General features: G+C 43.7%; 1 protein-coding gene across 1 annotated transcript in view; it reads left to right on the forward strand.

Moving 5' to 3' along the window:
- LOC144769163 (extracellular calcium-sensing receptor-like) overlaps positions 1-17,866 on the forward strand; it is a 199,309-nt gene extending 181,443 nt beyond the window's left edge. The window contains exon 4 of the mRNA XM_078653177.1: positions 16,947-17,866. Within this exon, the coding sequence (XP_078509303.1) occupies positions 16,947-17,866 (920 nt within the window). The remainder of the gene's footprint in view (positions 1-16,946) is intronic.
- The last annotated feature ends 3,441 nt before the right edge of the window (positions 17,867-21,307 follow it).

A 21,307-nucleotide genomic window follows, 5' to 3' on the forward strand; every position in this document is an offset into this window, starting at 1 on the left:
AGTGCTGAAATATTGCACACTTGGGTACATTGGGCTCTTGGTGGCAGTTGGGAGTCTGGGGCATTGTTTGTCTGCTGATGACGTCAGAGGTTGTTTGTGCACTTGGATGTCTCTGAGTGTGACCTGCTCCTTTACGGATGTGGTCCACACTCAGCCACCTCATTGACGTGGCGTGCAATATTTCATCATGATATATTGACTGCAGCAATGCTATTCGTCATGCAGTATCACTTGCATTGTCAGTGTTGCTCACAGACACGCCGCTTTGCTGGGTATCGCACATGTGCATGGGTTGGTTGTGAGATTGGTGGTGTGTGGGAAGGGCCCCCTCTGGGCACATAGTCGACGGAGGCCTACTTGCAGTTTCTAGGTGTGCTGCAGTGTGCCAAGGGGTCAGGGTCATGCTCCAGAGTCATTTTGGGTATTCACTGTGCTATACTTAATTGTGCATGTATGCCATTGTGTTAATCTCCTCCGTCCCCCCAGTCCCCGGTCATTACTCTCCCTGTTGCTGTTGTGTCAGGTCATGTTGAGCAGTGTCCTGTCCCCCAACACCTGCCACTGTCTCCACACTGATGACTGCGGACACCATTTCCTCCATCTCATCCAGCTCCTCCCGTGGCTCTGGACTCCCACCTCCAATCTGCATTGCTTCCTTCTGGTAGTTGCTGAGTTTCTGCTTGGTTTTGCGCTTCACATCATTCCAGCGCCTCTTGACCTCTTCAATTGTCCTCCACAGCACTCAAACTGCATTTACCTTGTCCACGATGGACTGCCATATTCCATTTTTTTTGCCAATGACACAGTGGAGGTGGCGAACAGTAGATGATGGTGTTCTATCACATCCGTTATTATGATCCTATTTTCCTGCTGACTGAACTGCGTCTTCCTCTTCTTCTTCTCCTTGCCCTTCCCTAACCCGAAGTCCCAGGCTGGTCCTCCGTGAGGCTTGTGGGGTTCTGGTTGTCCTCTGTACTTGCTCCGGCTACCTTCATTGTGCTTCACAGTGGTTTTGGTTTTGTTTGTGTTTTTTTCTGCTTTTATATGATTTTTCCTGCCTGATGTGTGTAAATTGCAGGCTTGTTGTAGATTTTGGCAGATTTTTTTATCGAGGTTAGGCCCATCACAACTTTTTTCACGTTCGGTTTGGATTTTAATTGCCGTCCTGGTTACTTTATCGCGGACATTTGATGCGTTATCGGGACACTATTGCATGTTACAGCAGTGTTGTGAACAGGACGTTAACACAGAGTTATTTTCCTGTGATAGACGGCGATATGTAAGATTGCGTTTACTGATTTTGGCGATGGTTATCTAAAGGTCTTGAGAATATTCTCCTGTGAGTGTTCACTTCTTTTGAATTTGCAAATATGGGCCATTTTTTAGTTTTCTTTTTCACTAATGCGGACCATTTTTATTTTGGTGTACGAGTCCATTTCATGTCCCAGCCTGAAAATGCACCCCACATTTCAGATGGGTGTTATTTTCATTCACACAGATCAAGAAGTACACTTTATGTGTCAATGATCATGATCTGTTTAGTGGTTTATATCTGTGGTTGTTGCTGGATTCACTTGGTTTACTCACAGGTCTACGCAGCCTGAGGAGGAAGAGTTCAGGGTCAAAAGAGTACTCTCAGTGTGGTTGTGTTGGAGCTTGGGCCCAGTCAAACATTTATCTCCAGAGGGGTGACCTTTCTAGCAGTACAAGATGTAAAATGAGTAAACTATCAATTGCTAACATCTCATTCAGTGCAACCAATGTGGCCACACAATAATCCACTTGATAACTTAATCTGTGTTTTGTAGGGTTTAATTATACATTTAGAAACAAATTAATGTGGACCGATCTCAACATAAACATATACAAGTACAGGAAGACCAAGATAAGATGAGACTAAATCTCCTGAAGAGATTTATCCTATATATAATACAAAGCATAGACTAAATCTATGACAAAGATGCAGACAATCAGGAAACAGAATGGAGTATTACATTTCATCTGATGATTCTCCAAATTAAGCATGAGGAAGCTATGTCACCCTACACTCCCTACAATGGGCAACCCTAAGCTAAGAAGCATTCAGTAAGAGGGAAATCAGAAAGGCATCAGCCGTCGAAGTCTTCAGTAGAAGGCACTCCAACCATGGGTCAAGTAGCATAAAGAAACACACAAACAGAAGCATAAGTCTGCTCCCTGTGAAACCTAGAAGACTCTCCTGTCCCTCACTTCGATCAGCATAAAATATCAATTGCAGTCAGAGTCGACAATCCCACGTGATCTTTGCCAGTAAATTATCACAACTCAGTACAACTTGATACTTTCACCACCTTTCCCATATCCATAAGTTGCAACTTTGCTTGTTCTTGGTCATTCCTCTCCACTAAGAACTGCCTCCTTGCTCATTACCGCGCTTCTCCATGCCAACTTCATCTTCTCATGTCTTGCTATCTAAAGAAAACAAAACCTTCCTGTGTTATCTAATGAGGCTTTCTCTCTTCATACCTGCAGTAGAAACAAAATACAAGTACACACATTCCACACTGATTAAATACGAATTACATGTTAAACTCTAAATGTGAGCATGGACTAAACAATTTCTTGAGGCCACTCCAGACAACTTTAGTAGTGCTCTGGGTTACAGAATATGTGCACTTTTCTACCTGCACAACAAATTCACCTCCCTAATACATGTATAAATTGTAAAGAATTACGAAGATGGCCTTCTCAAATAAATAAATTCTCATTACATGTATAAATATTAAACATTAGTTTACACATTTTCAAATTTAATAATCTCACAATGGAACACATTTACGTTAACTTATTCTATCACATTAATATATGTGTCACAAAAAACCTTTATTGAACACTTTCTATACATGAGTATGTCATGTAGAATACTTTAAATATGCAATACTCCACTCCCTTTAGTAACGTTAAGTACACAGAATATATTTGAGTGCTGACTACGCATGAATATAATGCACTCCTGTAACATCTCAGATGACATCAACATTACACTTCTACAATCTCCCCTCTGATGGTGAATCAAGCAATCACAGACCTTATCAAATTAACCAAGTTAAACTTTGTTGTGGCAATTGCTGGTCTCTTGAACGCCTCCAAATGCTTCATCTCGTTATAATATTTGTTCTGGTTCCTTTCTAACTTCAAGTCCTCTCTCTTTTAGGATATTCCTTTCTGCTCCTTGTATCTCTAGTACACCTTTACACTCACAATCAGGATTACTACACAAAGCGCAATATTCAACAACAGTCTTAAAGCAGAACACACTACACCACTTCCTAAATTTGCAAACCATCTACCTACAGCACTAAATCCATGTCCAACCGAGTCCCAAACACCTTCTGCTATCAATCCACTCACTTCATTGTGCAGGTCAATGATATTCTTTATATACTTCTGCAAACCTTCACTTTTGTCTGGGATGTAAATACAACATTGTTGGACATTTAAATACAACATTTTTGGCCCTAACAGCAACCACCTCCGTATTCACAAGCAACACAGATCCAGCTGTAGTAGCAGACAACTTAACTACAGTGGAAAGTTTTCTAATCTTAATGTCATTCAATATCACTCCTACTCATGGGATTATTGCTCGACAAATATCTCCCCGTATTTCTCCAGCTGTAGCTCGAGGTTTTTGGAAATTTTGGAAATTTTATGGATAGATGTGTTCAGCGGGTGCAACTGCCCCACCCTGCCTGGACTAAGGTTTGACGCGTGATCAGAGTTTGATGTTTTAAACAAGGGGAGCAGTTTAAGAGGGTCAGCTCTATTTTTTGGTAGAGACTTGTTTCTTTGTTTGCACTGTCTTTTCTTTTCTCTCTTACTGAGCTGGAAAGGTGGTTGTTTGTTGTTTTTTCTGTTATTCCTGACTGGTTGTCTTTGTGGCGAGGTTGCGAGACGCTAGGCATAGGATGACCTTTAGGAGAGGAATTTAGTGCTTCATGGTTGGAGGCCATAGAAATCCCTGCCAGCCAATGGTCCGCTGGAGCTAGAGCTGTGACTTTCATACATACTAACCCGTGGGCTGATTCTGAACGCTCCAGAAGGTTCTGGGAGTCATTATTCTTCTTTATCCTGCCCGGGCCTTTTGAGAGAGTTTACTTCATCTAGAACACTGTTTAATGTCTAAGAGTTGATAAACAGTCTATAATCAAGAACAGCAGCAAACAGACTGTACTATGCTGGAGACTGATTGGGCCTGTGTAATCAGTTTATTCAAGTCTTCAAGCTTCCTATCAATTTGTGCTGTGAACAAGGCTAGTGTGTTCAGAAGCTCCACTTGGATATCTAGTTTGTCTGAATGGTAATTTAACGCCGTTACTGTGGTTTGAATGGTTTGCAACAACTGGGGCCAAACAAATGACAATAAAGCAAATGTGGAGTCATTCATGCTTGTGACTGGCTTTTGGTAGTAGACTTGGGTTCAGTCTGTAAAGAGGAAAGATAGCCCTAGGAGCGATTGGTTGCTTACACCTGTATCAGTTTGCTGCTATGGGGGAGCTGTCACTGTGCCCACATAGATTCGAGCTTGAAGCAAAAGCGATATAATTTCTCCCTTTGCGTTTCTTGCCCAGTGAGCAGCGGCCATTATTATTATGCTCCTTCAAACATTGCTCTAAATCCTGGACCTCAAATAGTTTTTCTGAAGTTCTTTTTTTGTGTGGTGCTGTCTTGGGATGTTCTATTTCGTATGTTTGGGAGAGTTTGCCTTACAGGGGAATCCTTATATGTCTGAATACATTCTGTAGTACAGAAGGATCTGCACTCGCTGCTCAAGGTGAACTTGCATTCATTGGAACCAACGAGACAAATTGAATTCCTGGTTTTCTGCTACTCCTCTTGGTACCTTTGCTGCTGTAGAAGCTGGCACTCTCTTACTCTCATTCCCTGCAGGACTAGGATCATACTATAGGCCCAATGGTAACCGGTACTGTAAGAGCATCCGGAATCTTCAAAGCCAGGTTAATGCTACAATCTCCCAAAGAACCTGGGACACACGCTCCTATGTTCCCTCCTGCTGTAGTTTGTGTTGTGCCAGTTTATATAACCCCTACAACAACAGGTCTTGAAGTAACTGGAGCTGAAGCACTGCCAAAACTACCAGGAAGACTCATATTTCCCCCACTTCCCTTAGGCTTCGGATTAGATGGGGGTGGACGTTCCACTAATGGTCCTTCCAAATGGCTATGCTTTGGTTCACTGTCACTGTCTGCATTTCTCTCTCTTCTCCCTCTTCCTCTCCCTCCTTTAGCTTTTCCTTTCTCCTTCTCTCAGCGTCATTTCCCTTGCCTGTTATGGCAAGGTATAATTTTGTTCCCTCAATTATCTACTCTCCATCTCTTTTGTTGTTCATCCCATCTTGCATCTGTAAATGCTGTCAATGCTTTTTTCATCCTTCTGTGATTTTTTGTTTGTTTGACATGCCCTTCACGTAGCCATGCATTAAGTGCTTCAAACTGTGTAGGTCTAGGAAATGGCTTCATGGCAAACAATATAACTCTCAAATTAGCAATTATTCTGAAATTGAAAGTAGGGTTTAATCATAATTTTAAAAACAAATCAATGTAGACCAATCTCAACATAATTATATAAAAGTACAGAAAGACCAAGATAAGACCAAATTCTCCTGAAGAGATTTACCCTATATAATACAATGTAGACTGTAGACGACTAGCTCTGTGACGATGATGCAGCTGATCAGGAAAAATAATTGAGTATTAAATTTCATCTGATGATTCTTCTTAATAAGTATGAGCTAGTTATCTTTCCCTAAATTATCTTGAAAGGGCAACCCTAACTAAGAAGCATTCTGTAAGGGTGGAATCATAAAGGTGTCAGCCATTTGAGGCTTCAGCAGAAGGCACTCCTACCATGGATCAGGTAGCATAAAAGCATAGGTCTGATCCCAGTGAAAATCTAAGACGATTCTCCTTTTCCTCACTTCGCCTATCATAAAATATCAATTGCAGTCAGAGTAGACAATCTCACGTGATCGCTACAGGTGCATTTCCATAGCTCGGGTACAACTGCACACTTTCACAAACTTTCCCACATCTATAAGTTGCAACTTCGCTCGTCCTTGGTCATTCCTCTCCTCTCTCATGTGAACTCACCTCCTTTCTTGTTACTGCTCTTTTCCTTACCAACTTAGTCTTCTCATACCTTGCTATCTAAAGAAAACAAAACCCTCCTCTGCTACCTATGAGGCTTTCTCATTTCATACCTGCAGTGGACACAAAATTCAAGTGCACACATTTTACATTGATAGTTAAATATGAATTACATGTTAAACTCAAAATATGAGTAGGGGCCTAATTCTTTCTTGAGGCACACTCTAGACAATTTTAGTAGTGTACAAGGTTACAGAATATGTGCACATTTCTACACACACAATAAATGCAGCTCTTTAATAAATGTATAGATTGTAAAAAAAATATATACGAAGATATCATTCTAAATGGGCATGCATGAAATTCTTCTTACATGTATAAATGTGTAAACATTAGTTTATGTATCACAACATGATAGAATGCACACCATAAAAAAAACTTGTTCAGTGTTCTTAATTCTTCAGGCAATGTATTATGCGTGCCACCCCTGAAGCGCTCCGTCCGTTTGCAAGTATAAAGAAACATTTGGAACCTTGTCAGGTCCCCCTCAGCAATTAATGCAAATCATACAAAAAATGTAGCCAATAAATTCTTATTTTTAATCCAATTTCTTCACAAGAAATCCAATTTGCAACCAAGTGTTATCATCTCTAAGTTTCTCAACAGTTCAATGAGTGCCTGTGAATACAAATTTATTGGGTGAATTTTTTTGATATTTTGCATTCATTAAGCTGTGCATCCTGATGTGGGGGACCTGACGATGCTCCAAGTGTTTAAATCTTAGTTTACAAACATTCAAATGTAATATTCTCACAATGGGGCACATTTATGTTAACCTATCCTCTCACATTAAAATGTAAGTGTCACATAAACCTTTATTAATCAAGTTTTATACACAAGTATGCCATGTGGAATACTTTAGATAGGCAATACTCCACTCCCTTTAGTAACGTTAATTACACAGAATATATTTGATTGTTGACTACGCATGAATATGATGCACTCCTACGATATCTCATATGGGATTAAGATTACACTTCTCCAATTTTATAGGACCTTATCACAGCAATTTATGGGCTGTGACCATAGGTTAGATAAAGGTAAAGCAGAATTTCAAATAGTCAATACATTTCAAAAAGCAGATGCATAGGACATTGATCATGAATTTGAAACTACAAATGTCGCCAAATGTTAGTTGATATTCTGCAGAGATGTGTAGAGAGGTCAATTATAAGGCAAATACTTTCAGCCTTAAATGCACTGATATGGTTTCCACAATATTTGGTTTAAAGAGATGAATCCTCAGGGTGTTGAGCATGGCAGGGTTATCTAGATATAAAACAATTTTTGAATAATAGTATGTTAGAGCAGCCCTTGATGACATGGCAGGTTCTATTGGGTCTCTTCAGTTTCACACTACTGCTAGATAGGGTATTTGCCACCCTCTGCAGCAGGTACATTAACCTAAAACAGTGACTGGTTCTTTCACACAAAATAACGATCACAAGAGCAGATACATCATTTTGCTAGGCTATATTTCACAACAGTCCATTGTAGGCTAAAGCAATCACAGTCAAATGTAAGTGGTGCTTGACTTGTGATAACTCTGCGCCAGCACAATAGGCTATCCAAGCATTATGCCATATTGGATCAGAAGTTTCCTGATAACATAATGCTTCTGAATGCCTGTGTGATAAAAGGTCTGTACAGTCTGAATAAACAATGCACACAAGGTCGCTTGGCTGCAATATGTGAAATCAGTGCGGTAGAGTCTGGGGGACCTATTTGCCTACCCGTCTAACTGTAGAACTATGTTCAAATATAGAGTTAAGCAAATATTCTTGGACAAATCTGCAAGTGATCATGCTGATGCTAGTCGCACAAAAAACCCAGTGAAGTTATATTTTACATAACCCCTTTCCACTTGGGTGAATGAGCCATATTTGCTATTCATGACAAATCTCCATTATCGTTTCATGTTAGCCAGATTCGGTATGAATATTATTCCGCTAATGATGGGTTTTCCAAAGAATACTTTTTCAATTAAGGATCTTCCAGTATGCCCCTCTGATAAAAGGTCTGTACAGTCTGATTTGCATAGCTTATTTTTCTGTGTATTTTTTACCCCATATAGAAAGAGGCAGCCGTGGTCTGTGCAGGTAACAGGGGTTGGCGGGGGCAGGGTGGGGAAGGATTTCGAGGGACGATGCTGAGCAAAAAATAAATATTACATTTTCCCTATGCATCGTCCCTCGAAATCCTCCAACCTCAGCTGTTACAACCATGAATATGGCACCCAAATAGGTTAAAAAAATGTATGGTCTGGAAGATGTCTACAACTTGATGACTGCCTTTGGGCCATAAACACATTGATGATGAATAACAATCTAAAGCTAAATACCTCATTGACAGACTTTATGCCCTAGGGACACAAATACCAGCCTACCTCCGTATGGCCTAAGGAACATGAGGCTCTCCAACAATATTAAGAGCAGTAAGAAACCTAGTGGTAACCATAGATTCAAAACTATATTTGATACCACGTGTTAAAAACGTAAAGCAGAGTGCCTTCTACATAATGAAAAAACTATGTTGCATCCTCCCATACTTTGGATGCCAATGGAAAGTGCAAGCCAGTCTCACACTCATCATCTCCAAATGTGACTGTGATGACCGCCTTGGCGTGTCTGCATTCATAATATGCAAAACATAACTCATCCAAAATGCTGCTGCAAGACTTCTTCTCTGCCTGCACCCAAGAAAACCCATGACTCCAGTCTTGCAATCACCTGACTGGTTCTCTATAGCAAGAAGGGCAATGGTAAAGACACTTATTTTGGCCACAGACCATCCAACAAAACGTACCACTAGACCTAGAAGCTAAATTCAAGCAATAAAAACAAATCAGGACAATGCGCTTCAGGCTTGCACCACTTTTCATCATACCACCGTACCATAAAGAATCTGTAGTAGGCACTGCTTTCTCAGTACAAGTTGCCAAGCTCTGGAGCTCACTACCAGCCAACATTCGAAGCATCCAGCAGACTGTACACCTCAGATGACAGTTGAAAGCATGGATATTTCTACGACAAGTACCTCACTCACATCCCGGTCACAGAATCTGGAAATACAATCACACTCTCAAGCCTTAGCTTACAATTCACAGACAGAAAACCAGCAAACCACTTTCAACAAACAGGTAAGTTAAGAAGGGCTGAGCTTTGCTTTGCCGGGTATTATATAGCTGTGTAACTTCATACATAAAATTTCTAGCCCACACTAATACTACTGCCCTAAGATCCAGTGGTCAGCAGCCAACTGTGATGTACACCTCTTACATTCAATTAATGCATATATAATACGAGGATTGTCCATCAATAGTACCCTGCAGCCAATAATCCTGTTATCCCTAAATGAACAGACATGGAAAAACTGAGGAGATCTGTTACATACTGCGGGTCAAATAGAGGACTTTATTCAAGTCCATGACAGCAGGTCCTAAATATCTATACATTATGGCCACTTCTTTCATCATGAGATAATAGTAACAGTGCACATCTCAGCAGATCTCTCCACTTCTCTCTCCCTCCAAAAAAGCCACTTCTGGCACAAAACTATACACTAGGGGGCAGGTTTACTAAGATTTTGCATCAGGGTTGCGTCAGTTTTGTGGCGCAGCCCTGGCACAACATCATTTTTGGTATTTACTAAGCTATACAAATCTGCTTTGCGTGGTTTAGTAAATACAAAGTAACGCAAGGCAGTTGATAGTGCTGCTTTGAGTTACCTTGCTTTGGGAATGAGTTTCATGGGTTGAGCACGAGGTTTCCATACATCTATCTATACATTTTGGTGCATTTCTAGATAAACTAAAGCTTGAAAACCTGTGCATGCTTCAAAGTGCTAAGCCTTCCCCAGAGAGGTGTAAAGAGGAGAAACATCTTTAACTCTCCTAGTTACTCCCTCTTTCTATGTGTGCTGCATTCCGCACCACACATAGAAAGTGGAATATGCCTATACAGATTTTTTTTTAACAGGAAGGTGTCCCTTCCTGCACAAAAATAATGATACCCTCAATCAAAACACCCTTGCACCATGGTGCAAGGTTTCCTGCATTGGTGCAAGGCAGCACACAGTGCGCCACCACTAGTAGATAGCAGAAATGCATCCTTTTAATGTAAATATGGTGCATTTCTGCAGCATCCTTTTCACGCAAAGCAATACAGAAATTTGCCTTGCTGTGTTCCTTTGGTGTATTTCATTGCATAAAATGTTAGTAAATCTGCCTCAGAACTTCTAATTGGATAACCCAATGCAGTAGCCAGCTAGCAGACCCCGGAGAGGCTAAACGACGGCGCCAGGTGCCCACCCTGGTCCGCTGGCCAAAAGAAGTGAACTATTAGTGGAGCAGCAACAAAGGAAAAGAAAACTGAGCCAGGAGCCCACCCTAGTCCGAGACTCAGAGAAGCGGGAGCCCACCCGACCGCCCGAGAAAGCGGTAAGGAAATGAGGCTAAATAAACCAAAAGCAAAGTACAGCGCCCGAAAATAGAATAAAAATAAAGAAAAGCGCCAAGCAAGGACAAGCGCAAATAAGCACCTGCAAACGATCGTGCCTACAGCCCAAATAACAGAAAGATGCGCAAAGTTCAAAGGAACTATCGCGAGAGCAGGGCGGCCATTTTGGAAACAGGCAGATTGGATCAATCAGGAGCAAGGAACACGCGGGCCATTTTAGAAGGTCAGGCAAAGCTCAAGGGACAGACATCTCTCGAGACTACGGAGGCCATCTTTAAGTCAGGCAACTAAGCCAATAGGAGCAAAGAACAGCGCAACTGCCATTTTGAAGTCAGGCAGCCATTGAAACAAATAGGAAAACAGAGAAATAGAGGGAAAAGACACAAAAAGAAGAGGAGAACAGTGGCAATAAAGCAAGATATTGAGGAAACAAAGTGACAAATAAAGAATTAAGAAAAAGGGTAAAAGAGTGCCAAAGAAGGAAAATGAGCGACAATGATGAAAGCAGAGCACACAAGCGGGCCTTTACCATTTAGCCTATCAGAGCTGCAAGCAGGCATCAGGTGAGAAAGATGATCGGAAAATGTGAGCGCTACATGAGTGCAACGGACGTCCCGGACAGCAAACAACCGCACCTGCTTCTGAATCTCTCAGGGGATGAAATACAAGATCGACTTTTAACATTCCCCACTGATCAAACAGCTGATTACAAAAGAGTGATACTGTGTCTCACACAGAAATTTGACCCTCAACGAAACGTTGACTTTGAGAGATACACATTCAACACTGTATGCCAGCAAGGAGAAGAGAGCCTAGACGACTTTGCAACTAGACTGAGAAAACTGGTTGCATACTGCGAGTTTGACAAATTTGACAATGAGCAAGCAATACGATTGCGTATTATCAAAGGTTGTCAATCAGTGGAGTTCCGGGCACGCATACTGAAAGAACCAACAATGCTGGAAAATATATTGACGATGGCTCGCACGGAGGCACGTGCCACAGCGCATGCCAAGCAGATGGAGATGGGAAAAGAGAAGAGAGTAGCGCTAGTACATCGCGTCACTGGGAATTTAAAAGAAAAAGAATTCCAGGCACCGGTCCCACCAAAGAAGAGCGAACAAACATGTTACCTATGTGGCCTCGAATTCCAACATGTCAGTGCCTGTCCAGCAATGGGTCAGAAGTGCAGGAAGTGCAACAGGGACAATCACTTTTTGAGCACGTGCATGACCAGACAATTCAGAAGTGAGAGAGGCAGAACAATAAGACCACGGATGACCAGCAACAGGTATGCACAATACATGGAAACAGCCAACGGCAGCTCATCTGACAAGTCAGAAGAGACAATAGCACCGGTGAGAGAAGAGAGACTATATCTAATGTCAGACGCGCCCAAGGAAGATAAAAGAACAGAGCACATTCATCTCATGGAGAAGCAGCAAATAAAGAAAACTGCCACTGTGGACATTGATGTGGGGAGCCAGCAAGGTAAGTTTGTGCTTGACAGTGGAGCCACATGCAACATAATGTGCATGTCAGAATACAAGAAAACAAAAGTGAAACCACAGCTATCACCGTCGACCGTGGATGTGTACACGTGGGGCTCCAAAAGCCCAGTAGAAAACACGGGACAATTCATTGAGACTTTAACATACAAAGGCAAGTCCTACCAAGAACAAATACACGTGATCAAGGGTGATATCCCAGCACCATGCCTGCTAAGCAATGTGATGGCGCAGGTGATGGGGCTACTAGCAATGACGTACCACATGTCAGAAACGGAGAACATTCTACAAGAATACCCAGCCATACTGAAGGGTCTCTGTAAACTGAAAAGAAAACAGATAACCTTACATATCAATGAAGCAATTAAGCCGGTGGCCCAACATCATAGACGAGTACCGATCCACCTACAACCACAAGTTGAAGAAGAAATAACAAGCTAACTGGCACGAGATATAATTGAACCTGCTGAAAGGTCAACGCCTTGGGTGTCTCCGATTGTGGCAGTTCCAAAGAAGAACACCTCAAAGATCCGCATCTGTGTAGACATGAGGATCCCAAACACCGCCATCGCAAGGGAACGTTACCAGGGGCCACACCTCAACGACATGATCAGCTTTCTCACTGGGGCCCACCGATTCTCGAAGTTGGACTTGTGCAAAGGGTACCATCAATTAGAACTAGATCACAAGTCCCGGTACATCACAACATCTTACACACACCTGGTCTGTTCAGATACAGGGGACTGAGCTTGGGAATATCATCGGCAGCGGAGATATTCCAGGAGACAATAAGGCAGGTGATAAGGCCGGTACAAAACAGCCTAAACTATAGTAATGCCATTTTGGTGTTTGGCAAAACAGATAAAGAACATGACACCGCTTTGCGTCTAGTGTGCACACAGCTGGAGCAAGCGGGCCTAAATTGAATGGAGACAAATGTGAGCTGGGGAGAGGGGAATTGGTGTTCTTCGGACACATTTTCTCCAAGCAAGGGATGAGGCCAGACCCCAGCAAAGACGAAAAGCTGAAGAAAGCAAATCCTCCGAGGGATGTTGCAGAAGTGAGATCATTTATAGGACTTGCCAGTTGCTTTGCTCGATATATACAGGATTTTGCCATGGTAAGCACACCGCTACAAGAGCTGACCAAACAAGGACAGAAGTTCATCTGGTCTCAGGAATGCAACAAGGCGTTTGAGGAAATCAGACAAGCAGTGATGACTGTGGAACATCTGGCTTACTTTGACCTGCAACTCTGTACTGAACTGACTGTAGATGCCAGCGGGGTAGGACATGGGGCAATACTAGCACAGCATCTGTCAGGGAGAGACTCACCAAGAAAAATCATCGCGTATGCAAGTAAAAGCTTAACAGACATTATGAATGGCATACTCGCAACCAGAAGAGGAAAGCAGTGGTATGGGCGTGTTAACACTATCACATGTTCATCTACGGGAAGTCATTCACCATCATAATTGACCACCAGGCACTGGTACTGATCTGTGGCAGCCCGTCAGCGAGAATGTCATCCAGGATTGAGTGCTGGGGCATAAGGCTGATGGACTATGACTTCACGATTGTGCACAAGCCAGGGAAAGAACACAACCCGACAGACTACATGTCGAGACACCCACTGCCGCAGGCACAAGAAATAACATCGATGGCAGAAGAGTTCCTAAATTTCATACTAAAGCAAAACACCCTGGCACCGTTAACAATAGCGGAGCTGGCAAGGGAGACTAAGGAAGATGCCACGCTGCAAATGGCCATGGAGACAATGAGAAGGCAGAGATGGAGACATGTCAACAATAACTGCACATGGGGAGAAGGCGTATGCAAAGAAGAAGTGTTGGCTCTAAAGAAGACACAAGAAGAGCTGTCTGAGACAGACACAGGAATCATGATGGGAGGGATAAGGATAGTGATATCAGGTTCACTCAGGTGGTAACTGGTCAATCTGGCTCATGAATCACACCAAGGCATAGTAGCAATGAAGAAACTGCTAAGAGAGAAAGTATGGTTCCCTGGCCTAGACCGCATGGTGGAAAACACCATCACGACATGCCACCTCTGACAAGTGACATGAACCACTACTAATGTCCCAACTTCCAAGAGTGGTGTGGGCAACATTAGCAGCGGATTTCTTTGGGCCCCTGGACACAGTCAATTATCTGTTTGTAGTCATTGATGAGTACTCGCGATTTCCTATAGTGCGCCATGTGTCATCAGCAACAGCAACCCTACCAATATTAGTTGATATATTTGCAACCTGGGGCTCACCTGAAACACTGAAAACAGACATTGGTCCTCCATTCTCAGAAGAAGAATTCTGCCAGGTTAGCTTGACTATGATGGATTTAGGCCCAGATCTCTGTACTGGGGTGAATGTATGACATTGTTCTGCATTCTGTCCATCAACTGTTGTTTTTGCATTTGTCACCCCGAGTGGGATGGGTATGCTCAGACGTGAGTCCCATGCTCTCCACACCACTGGAGTCAAGCTATCCTGGCTGAAGATGGCTGATAGCCAGAAACCGGTACTAGGATGCTTGATTTCGGTCCAGGAAAGACATGGCTTGGCAGTTCGGGCTGGACTGTTCCCATGAGGCACAGGGTCAAGGCTGATTTGCATATGGCCATGTCTGAACTGGGGTGGTGAGGAGTGCAAAAAAACGATGGATTTAGGCCCAGATCTCTGTACTGGGGTGAATGTATGACATTGTTCTGCATTCTGTCCATCAACTGTTGTTTTTGCATTTGTCACCCCGAGTGGGATGGGTATGCTCAGACGTGAGTACCATGCTCTCCACACCACACTGGAGTCAAGCTATCCCTGCTGAAGATGGCTGATAGCCAGAAACCGGTCCGAGGATGCTTGATTCCAGTCCAGGAAAGACATGGCTTGGCAGTTCGGGCAGGACTGTTCCCATGAGGCACAGGGTCAAGGCTGATTTGCATATGGCCATGTCTGAACTGGGGTGGTGTGGAGTGCAAAAAAACTATGGATTTAGGGCCAGATCGCTGTACTGGGGTGAATGTATGACATTGTTCTGCATTCTGTCCATCAACTGTTGTTTTTGCATTTGTACTAACCTTTGCAGCAGAACTCATAATCAAATTATATTTAAGCATGATCAGGGGCATAGCGGGGGGGGGGGGGGGGCGGTCCGACCCAGGGCACGTGAGTTTTCAGGGTGGTAGTCTGCCCCCCCTCCCCAGTTCTTACTTGGGATCGTCACGGGTGGCTAATGAAGGGACCACCAGTACCACCCCTTACATTCAGCTGCGGTGGGAGGCAAATGAAGGGAACGCCACGGGTGCCAAAAAGACAAGCTATGCCACTGAGCATGATAGCCCTTACTGTAGTGACCTGCTAGTCACGGGTCTAGTCTTTCAGTTGTACCAGCCACCCCAGAGGGTTGGCTTACACCACACCCATCAAACACAGGCATCACAGGAAATGTGACCCTGTTAATGACAGAGGCCAGGCGCACGTGCCCTGGGCTAGTTCTACCCACTAAGGATTAGTGTCTGTGTCGTGGTTATCTATACATGGGGCCTAGGGCCCCACAGTATTACACTTACTGTCAGTAAATAATGGCTGTTAATTTGCACACCCCTCAATAATGGTCTGGAGTTGCAGACAAGTACCCAGAGAGAAGTGGCAAGAACATTATACCCTACACGTAGGGCTATACCATTATTAACACCACACAGATAAAAGATTGAGAGTAGTTGAAATAGGAGCGGCATCTAACAAGGAGTAAGCAAATCCAGCTCACCATAAGCAAAGGCAAAAATGCATTAGTTATATTATCCCAAACAATCATCCAAAACTAGAAAAAAACTACTATGCCGGTGAATTTTTCCCTACTGCTGTACAACATTTGGTTGGAATTGCCCCACAACTTGGCAAGAGGTGGAGCAAGCAGGATGGGAGAACGGATTCTACTACAGAAGTAGGAGAGTAGTAGTGGTAGTAGTGTTCCAGAGCATCCTGGGACAGAGCACAGTGAAGGGACATGAAGTTGGCAGCTATGTCATGCTTCCTGAGAATATGTCAGTTGTTTTTGATACTGTAAAAAAAGCATTCTGATTTTCTATCCAGCACCTAACATTCCACTCTAGGTGCTAATAATTAGGGGTGGGCAAAATTTCTATAATTTGCTTTCGTGTAATTCAACAAAATGTTGGCAAAATTACACTTAATTACATGTACTACAAACTTATCATTTCATGCTCTATTTTAGCTCAAAATGTGTTTTGGCGTCAATTTTTGACACACGGATGTATTTAAACAAAAACACACAGAACAACACTCGCTAGTGTTCTGTTGTTCCCTTGTATTTGCAGTTATTTTTTTTACCGCAAATGGCACCATTAGTTGTAGATTTAGCTGCGGCCCGTGCAAGTAAGTGCGGTGGGCAGGGTGGGAGGTATTTCAACAGACGGCCACAAGGGAAAATGAAATAAATAATTATTTTTCTCTCGCTGTCATCTATCGAAATGCCCCTCCACCCAGCCGCACCACTCTTACCTGCTTGGGCCGCGGCTGGGTTTTTACAATGGATGGTGTGTACTTATGCAAAGCGACATAATGGCATAATGGATTAATTTACAGAATTAAACATAACAAGCAAGACACAAAATTTCAGAAGTTTTGCAAATTACACCTGGTTGATTTTTTTACTTTTGTCTGTCTGTAATATTTATAACGCAGTTCTTTTTTTCATTTTTTGATCCTTGCCTGATCAAAGATTTCAATGTCTTTCCTAGATTCTGCAGACTGCATGAAGTGCCCCGATGATCATTGGTCCAGTGATTCAAAAGACCGATGCATACCAAAATCTTTTGACTTTCTTTCATATGAGGAGCCTCTGGGGTCAACATTAGCCTTCATGTCGATTTTTTTCTTCCTAAATGCTTTGTCTGTGCTGTGGGTCTTTGTCTGGTACCGGGACACACCAGTGGTGAGAGCTAACAACTGTAGTATCAGTTACATCCTGCTCGTCTCCCTAAGCCTGTGCTTCCTCTGTGCCACGAATTTTATTGGTCGACCCATGGAATTGACCTGCTTGCTACGACAAATCATCTTTGGCGTCATCTTTTCCATGTGTGTCTCTTGTGTACTCGCTAAAACCATCACAGTGGTGATCGCTTTTAGTGCCACAAAACCTGATAGCAATCTCAGAAGGTTCTTAGGTCCAAAGATCGCCTACTCCATCATTCTGGCTTGCACGCTGATTCAAGTGACTATTGGTATGGCTTGGGTGACAACATCCCCGTCTTTTCCAGAATATGTCACTAGCCCTGTCATGAGGGAGATCATCATGGAATGCAATGAGGGCTCCATTGTATGGTTCTATAGTATGTTGGCCTTCATGGGACTCTTGGCCAGTGTGAGTTTTCTGGTTTCCTTTCTGGCCAGGAACTTACCTGACAGCTTCAACGAGACCAAGTTCATCACATTCAGCATGCTTGTGTTTGTCAGTGTTTGGCTGTCGTTCATTCCAGCTTATCTGAGCACCAAAGGAAAGTATATGGTTGCTGTTGAGATTTTTGCCATTTTGGTCTCTAGTGCTGGACTTCTCTTTTGTATATTCGGCCCAAAGGTATTCATAATATATTTTAGACCAGACAGAAACACACGTGATTATTTGATTTCAAAATCAAAGGTAACTATGAAAAGTGAATAAAATAACGAAAGGTGTACATTTGTGCTTGTATATTTTCAATTGATTTGGTGCACCTACAGGAGATTTTGTAAATATACAGCCCACAAGAAATGAATTGTTCTACTTCTGACTGTCATTATCCCATCACGGGAACCAGTTGTGACTGAAAAAACATTTCTCCAACAAAATGACAGCAATTATTATTTATTCATGAGTTATTTAACACACTACACATGTTGTCTTATAGCTGCTTCAGAACACACCTCGTTTCAGGGACACTCTGCTTTTTAATCCTTTTACTGCCCTTGTAACTTACATATACATCATGAAGAGGTGGCCCCATGATGACCGTATGACATACCTATATACGCCACAAGATATTTGTCCCTCCTTTGAGGGACTAAATCCTTTTGGTCCTGAGAGTGGTTGGTGGTTGGGGGAGTTTGTCACTGACCAACCTTTTCTGCGCACTGGAAAACTCTTGATTTAAGTGACCTGATTCTCACCTCCTGACTTCCTCAGTGATATGCATTTGGCATCACTAGTGACATCAAACTTGTATAAGAAATATTATAAAGGACTCCCTAGCCACTTCCATGTGTTTTCCCCAGGATCGACCTGGTGGGCATACGACAGGAGAGGGCCGGCCCTCAGATCCTACGGAGTCATGCCCCCTGGCCTGATCCTGTTTCGCCACTGTTGGAGAGAGGTGGGAAGGAGCAGTTTCTCCCGCCATCTTTCACACTCTACCAACAGATTAAATGAACCAGGAGGTGGACATTAGAAGGGAAGGGACTTGGATTCTATGTCAGGACCCCAAGGCGAGTATTAGGCTGTTCTCTCTTCGCTTTACTAACATTCATTTTTCTCCAGCAGCCATTTTCAAGAACTCATTTACGTTACAAAACTACATTTCCCATGAACAGTTAAGAAAAAAGAACCGGAAATAGTCCATCCACTTATAACACAGTTCTCAGTATAATGATCCGTGCAGTCTCTCGATTTCCCTCTTTCTTCGCTGCTCCAGCAGCAATTCATATGAGTGGACTCCTTTTCTTCTTTTTTTAATACTGTGGGCTTTATTTTCTTTGCCAGTTTCAGGTATGCGTCGGCTGAGGCAGACGATTGCGAATCAGTTGATTTTCTCATAACCGCGGGGGCTTCTCTCTCCTACGTGGTCACTTGATTACTGTTGGCTCGTGTGCACCGTTCGGTCTTTTGACCTCTACAGGGCCCGCGCACTTTGAAGTACACATGCTGAGTGTCTCTGACCCCCGGCACCCGGGACACATCAGCTTCACTGTCTGATTACAATAAAGTGCTTCGGTGTGGCGTAGACATAGGGGAAGCTTTGTCTTTACCGCTCACATTTAAACGGAGTGAGGCCTGTTTTTTCCTTTTCTGAGACAGGAGCCTGACAATAGAGCTACCGATATTTATCTCTGCGAGCCAACGCCTGAAGGAAATAACACCCTGTGGGGTAAGAGCAGTATAATCGTGGGACCTCCCAGGCGTTTTGTCGACCCCATAGACAACAGGGGTGTTTGTCCTGACTTCTAACTTTCCTTTGAATTTTATAGAGGGCTCAGCCCCATCACATTGCCCTATACTTGACCCTATTTGATCGTAATTCAGCGCATTAGAGGTATATTGGAATTTGAGGAGACTGGGGATTAAATGGAGGAGGAAAAAGTTACCTACCTTCCAATCGATGACTGCTTCTGTGAAGTGGGGGACGCGTCCATCTTCAGGACTGTTTCATAGAAGTTAGCCCCCCCGGAAAAGAGGTTATTAGATCTTCAGGCACAATGCCAAAAGCCCCTCCAAGGGAGGGAAGATTCCACAGGGCCAGAGACCCCCTTACCTCCAGGGTAGTCTGCTACCGCTGCCCTCAGCTAACGCCCATCCCTCGACAAACATAATTGCACGGACGACCCCGGGGTTGGTCTGTACGCTTTCGCATGCCTTAAGAAGGTGTTGCTTGATTCCCAACCCTTGCTGGACCCTCAGCATCCTGGTCCCTCAGGACTGACCCAGACCACATCTCTACGAGCTTACCAGGAGAATGGGGACTCACCCAATACTCAGATGGGGATTGGGACGGCTCTAGACCTAGACGTCCAATGGCCAGTCCCCTGGCTGGATCGGACCCTTCCACAGACACCATGCAACCTTCAGACAGAGATGTGCTGGATCCCATTGATCTATTGCATCCGTGATCCATGGACTGGTGCCCTGTGCCCAAGGTAGTGGCCTACATGGCAAGCCACCTGAGGAAACATCTCGATAGGGAGGTGAGGGGCTGTCTTAAGGCGGATTGTCCTCAACCTTCTTTGGAGGGGAAGGTGGCTGCCACCTCAGAGATAGATCCCAAGATGGCCACCTTCCTCGCAAGGTTTGTCTGTGAACCCTAGAAAGGCATCCACAATCATGGTGCTCATGCGTAGGATGCAAAAGCCTCTGTTTCCCTTATATCTGCAGACACTTTATATGGCTGGGCTCAGAGGGTCATTATCTCTACAGAGTGGCGTAGATCGCTATTGATCAAGATTGACTCCAAGTTGGGGGAGCACTTCACTTCGGAGGTAGGGACAATAGCCCAGGGGAACCTGTTTGGGGACCCATTTATTCTTGAATTTGGCAAATCTGTCAATACCTTTAATTAATTGGAAAATGCTCAATCCTCTATTACGAGTATATATAGCATCCTGTGTTTTTGCCGCAGCCGGCCGAGGAAGGGGGCGCTTGTCCGGGTGTCCCTTCCAGTAAGCTTTAAGAGGTGGCGAATCCCACTCGGGCCAATGGCAGGACTCAAGCCAGTTTGGGAATTTATCCCAGACCAAATCCTATCCCCGCCCCTATGGGATCAGAGGCAGATCCAGAGGCGGCAATTTCAACAGTGCACAAGGCGAGAGTTCAAGACCCAATGGGCATTCAAATTGGAGGTGTCCTGGCCCTTTTTCGGTTGAACTGGGAAAAGCTCTCCTCAGATGCGTGGATCCTTCCGACAGTAGAAGGTTTCCAAATCAAATTTTACGGGGCTCCAATAAAGATCCTATTTCATGGTCCTCTCGTCTTTTCCATGGGGCAATGGGCCTTGGTGTACCAGGAGATAACCAATCTTCTTCGGAAGGGGGCAATAGTGAAGTCTACGATTCATCCTTGCGGCTTCGTCAGCAACCTTTTCCTGGTAGAGAAAACGGACGGTGATCAATGCCCGGATATCAATCTCAGGAGTTCAACTCTTGGCCTAACTACCGTCACTTCAAGATGGAGGGCATCCATCTTTTGAAGGATCTCCTCCAGACTTCGAAGTGGATGGTCCGCTTGAACCTGAAGGACACCTACTTGGAGATTCCTATCTTTCCCCCTCACCAACACTTCTTGCAGTTCCAGTGGGCCCCCAGATGTTCAAATTTGCCTCCCTTCCATTTGGCCTTTCATCTGCCCCTTGGTCGTTGA

Source organism: Lissotriton helveticus, chromosome 7, assembly GCF_964261635.1.
Source record: "Lissotriton helveticus chromosome 7, aLisHel1.1, whole genome shotgun sequence".
Taxonomy (NCBI): Eukaryota; Metazoa; Chordata; class Amphibia; order Caudata; family Salamandridae; genus Lissotriton; species Lissotriton helveticus.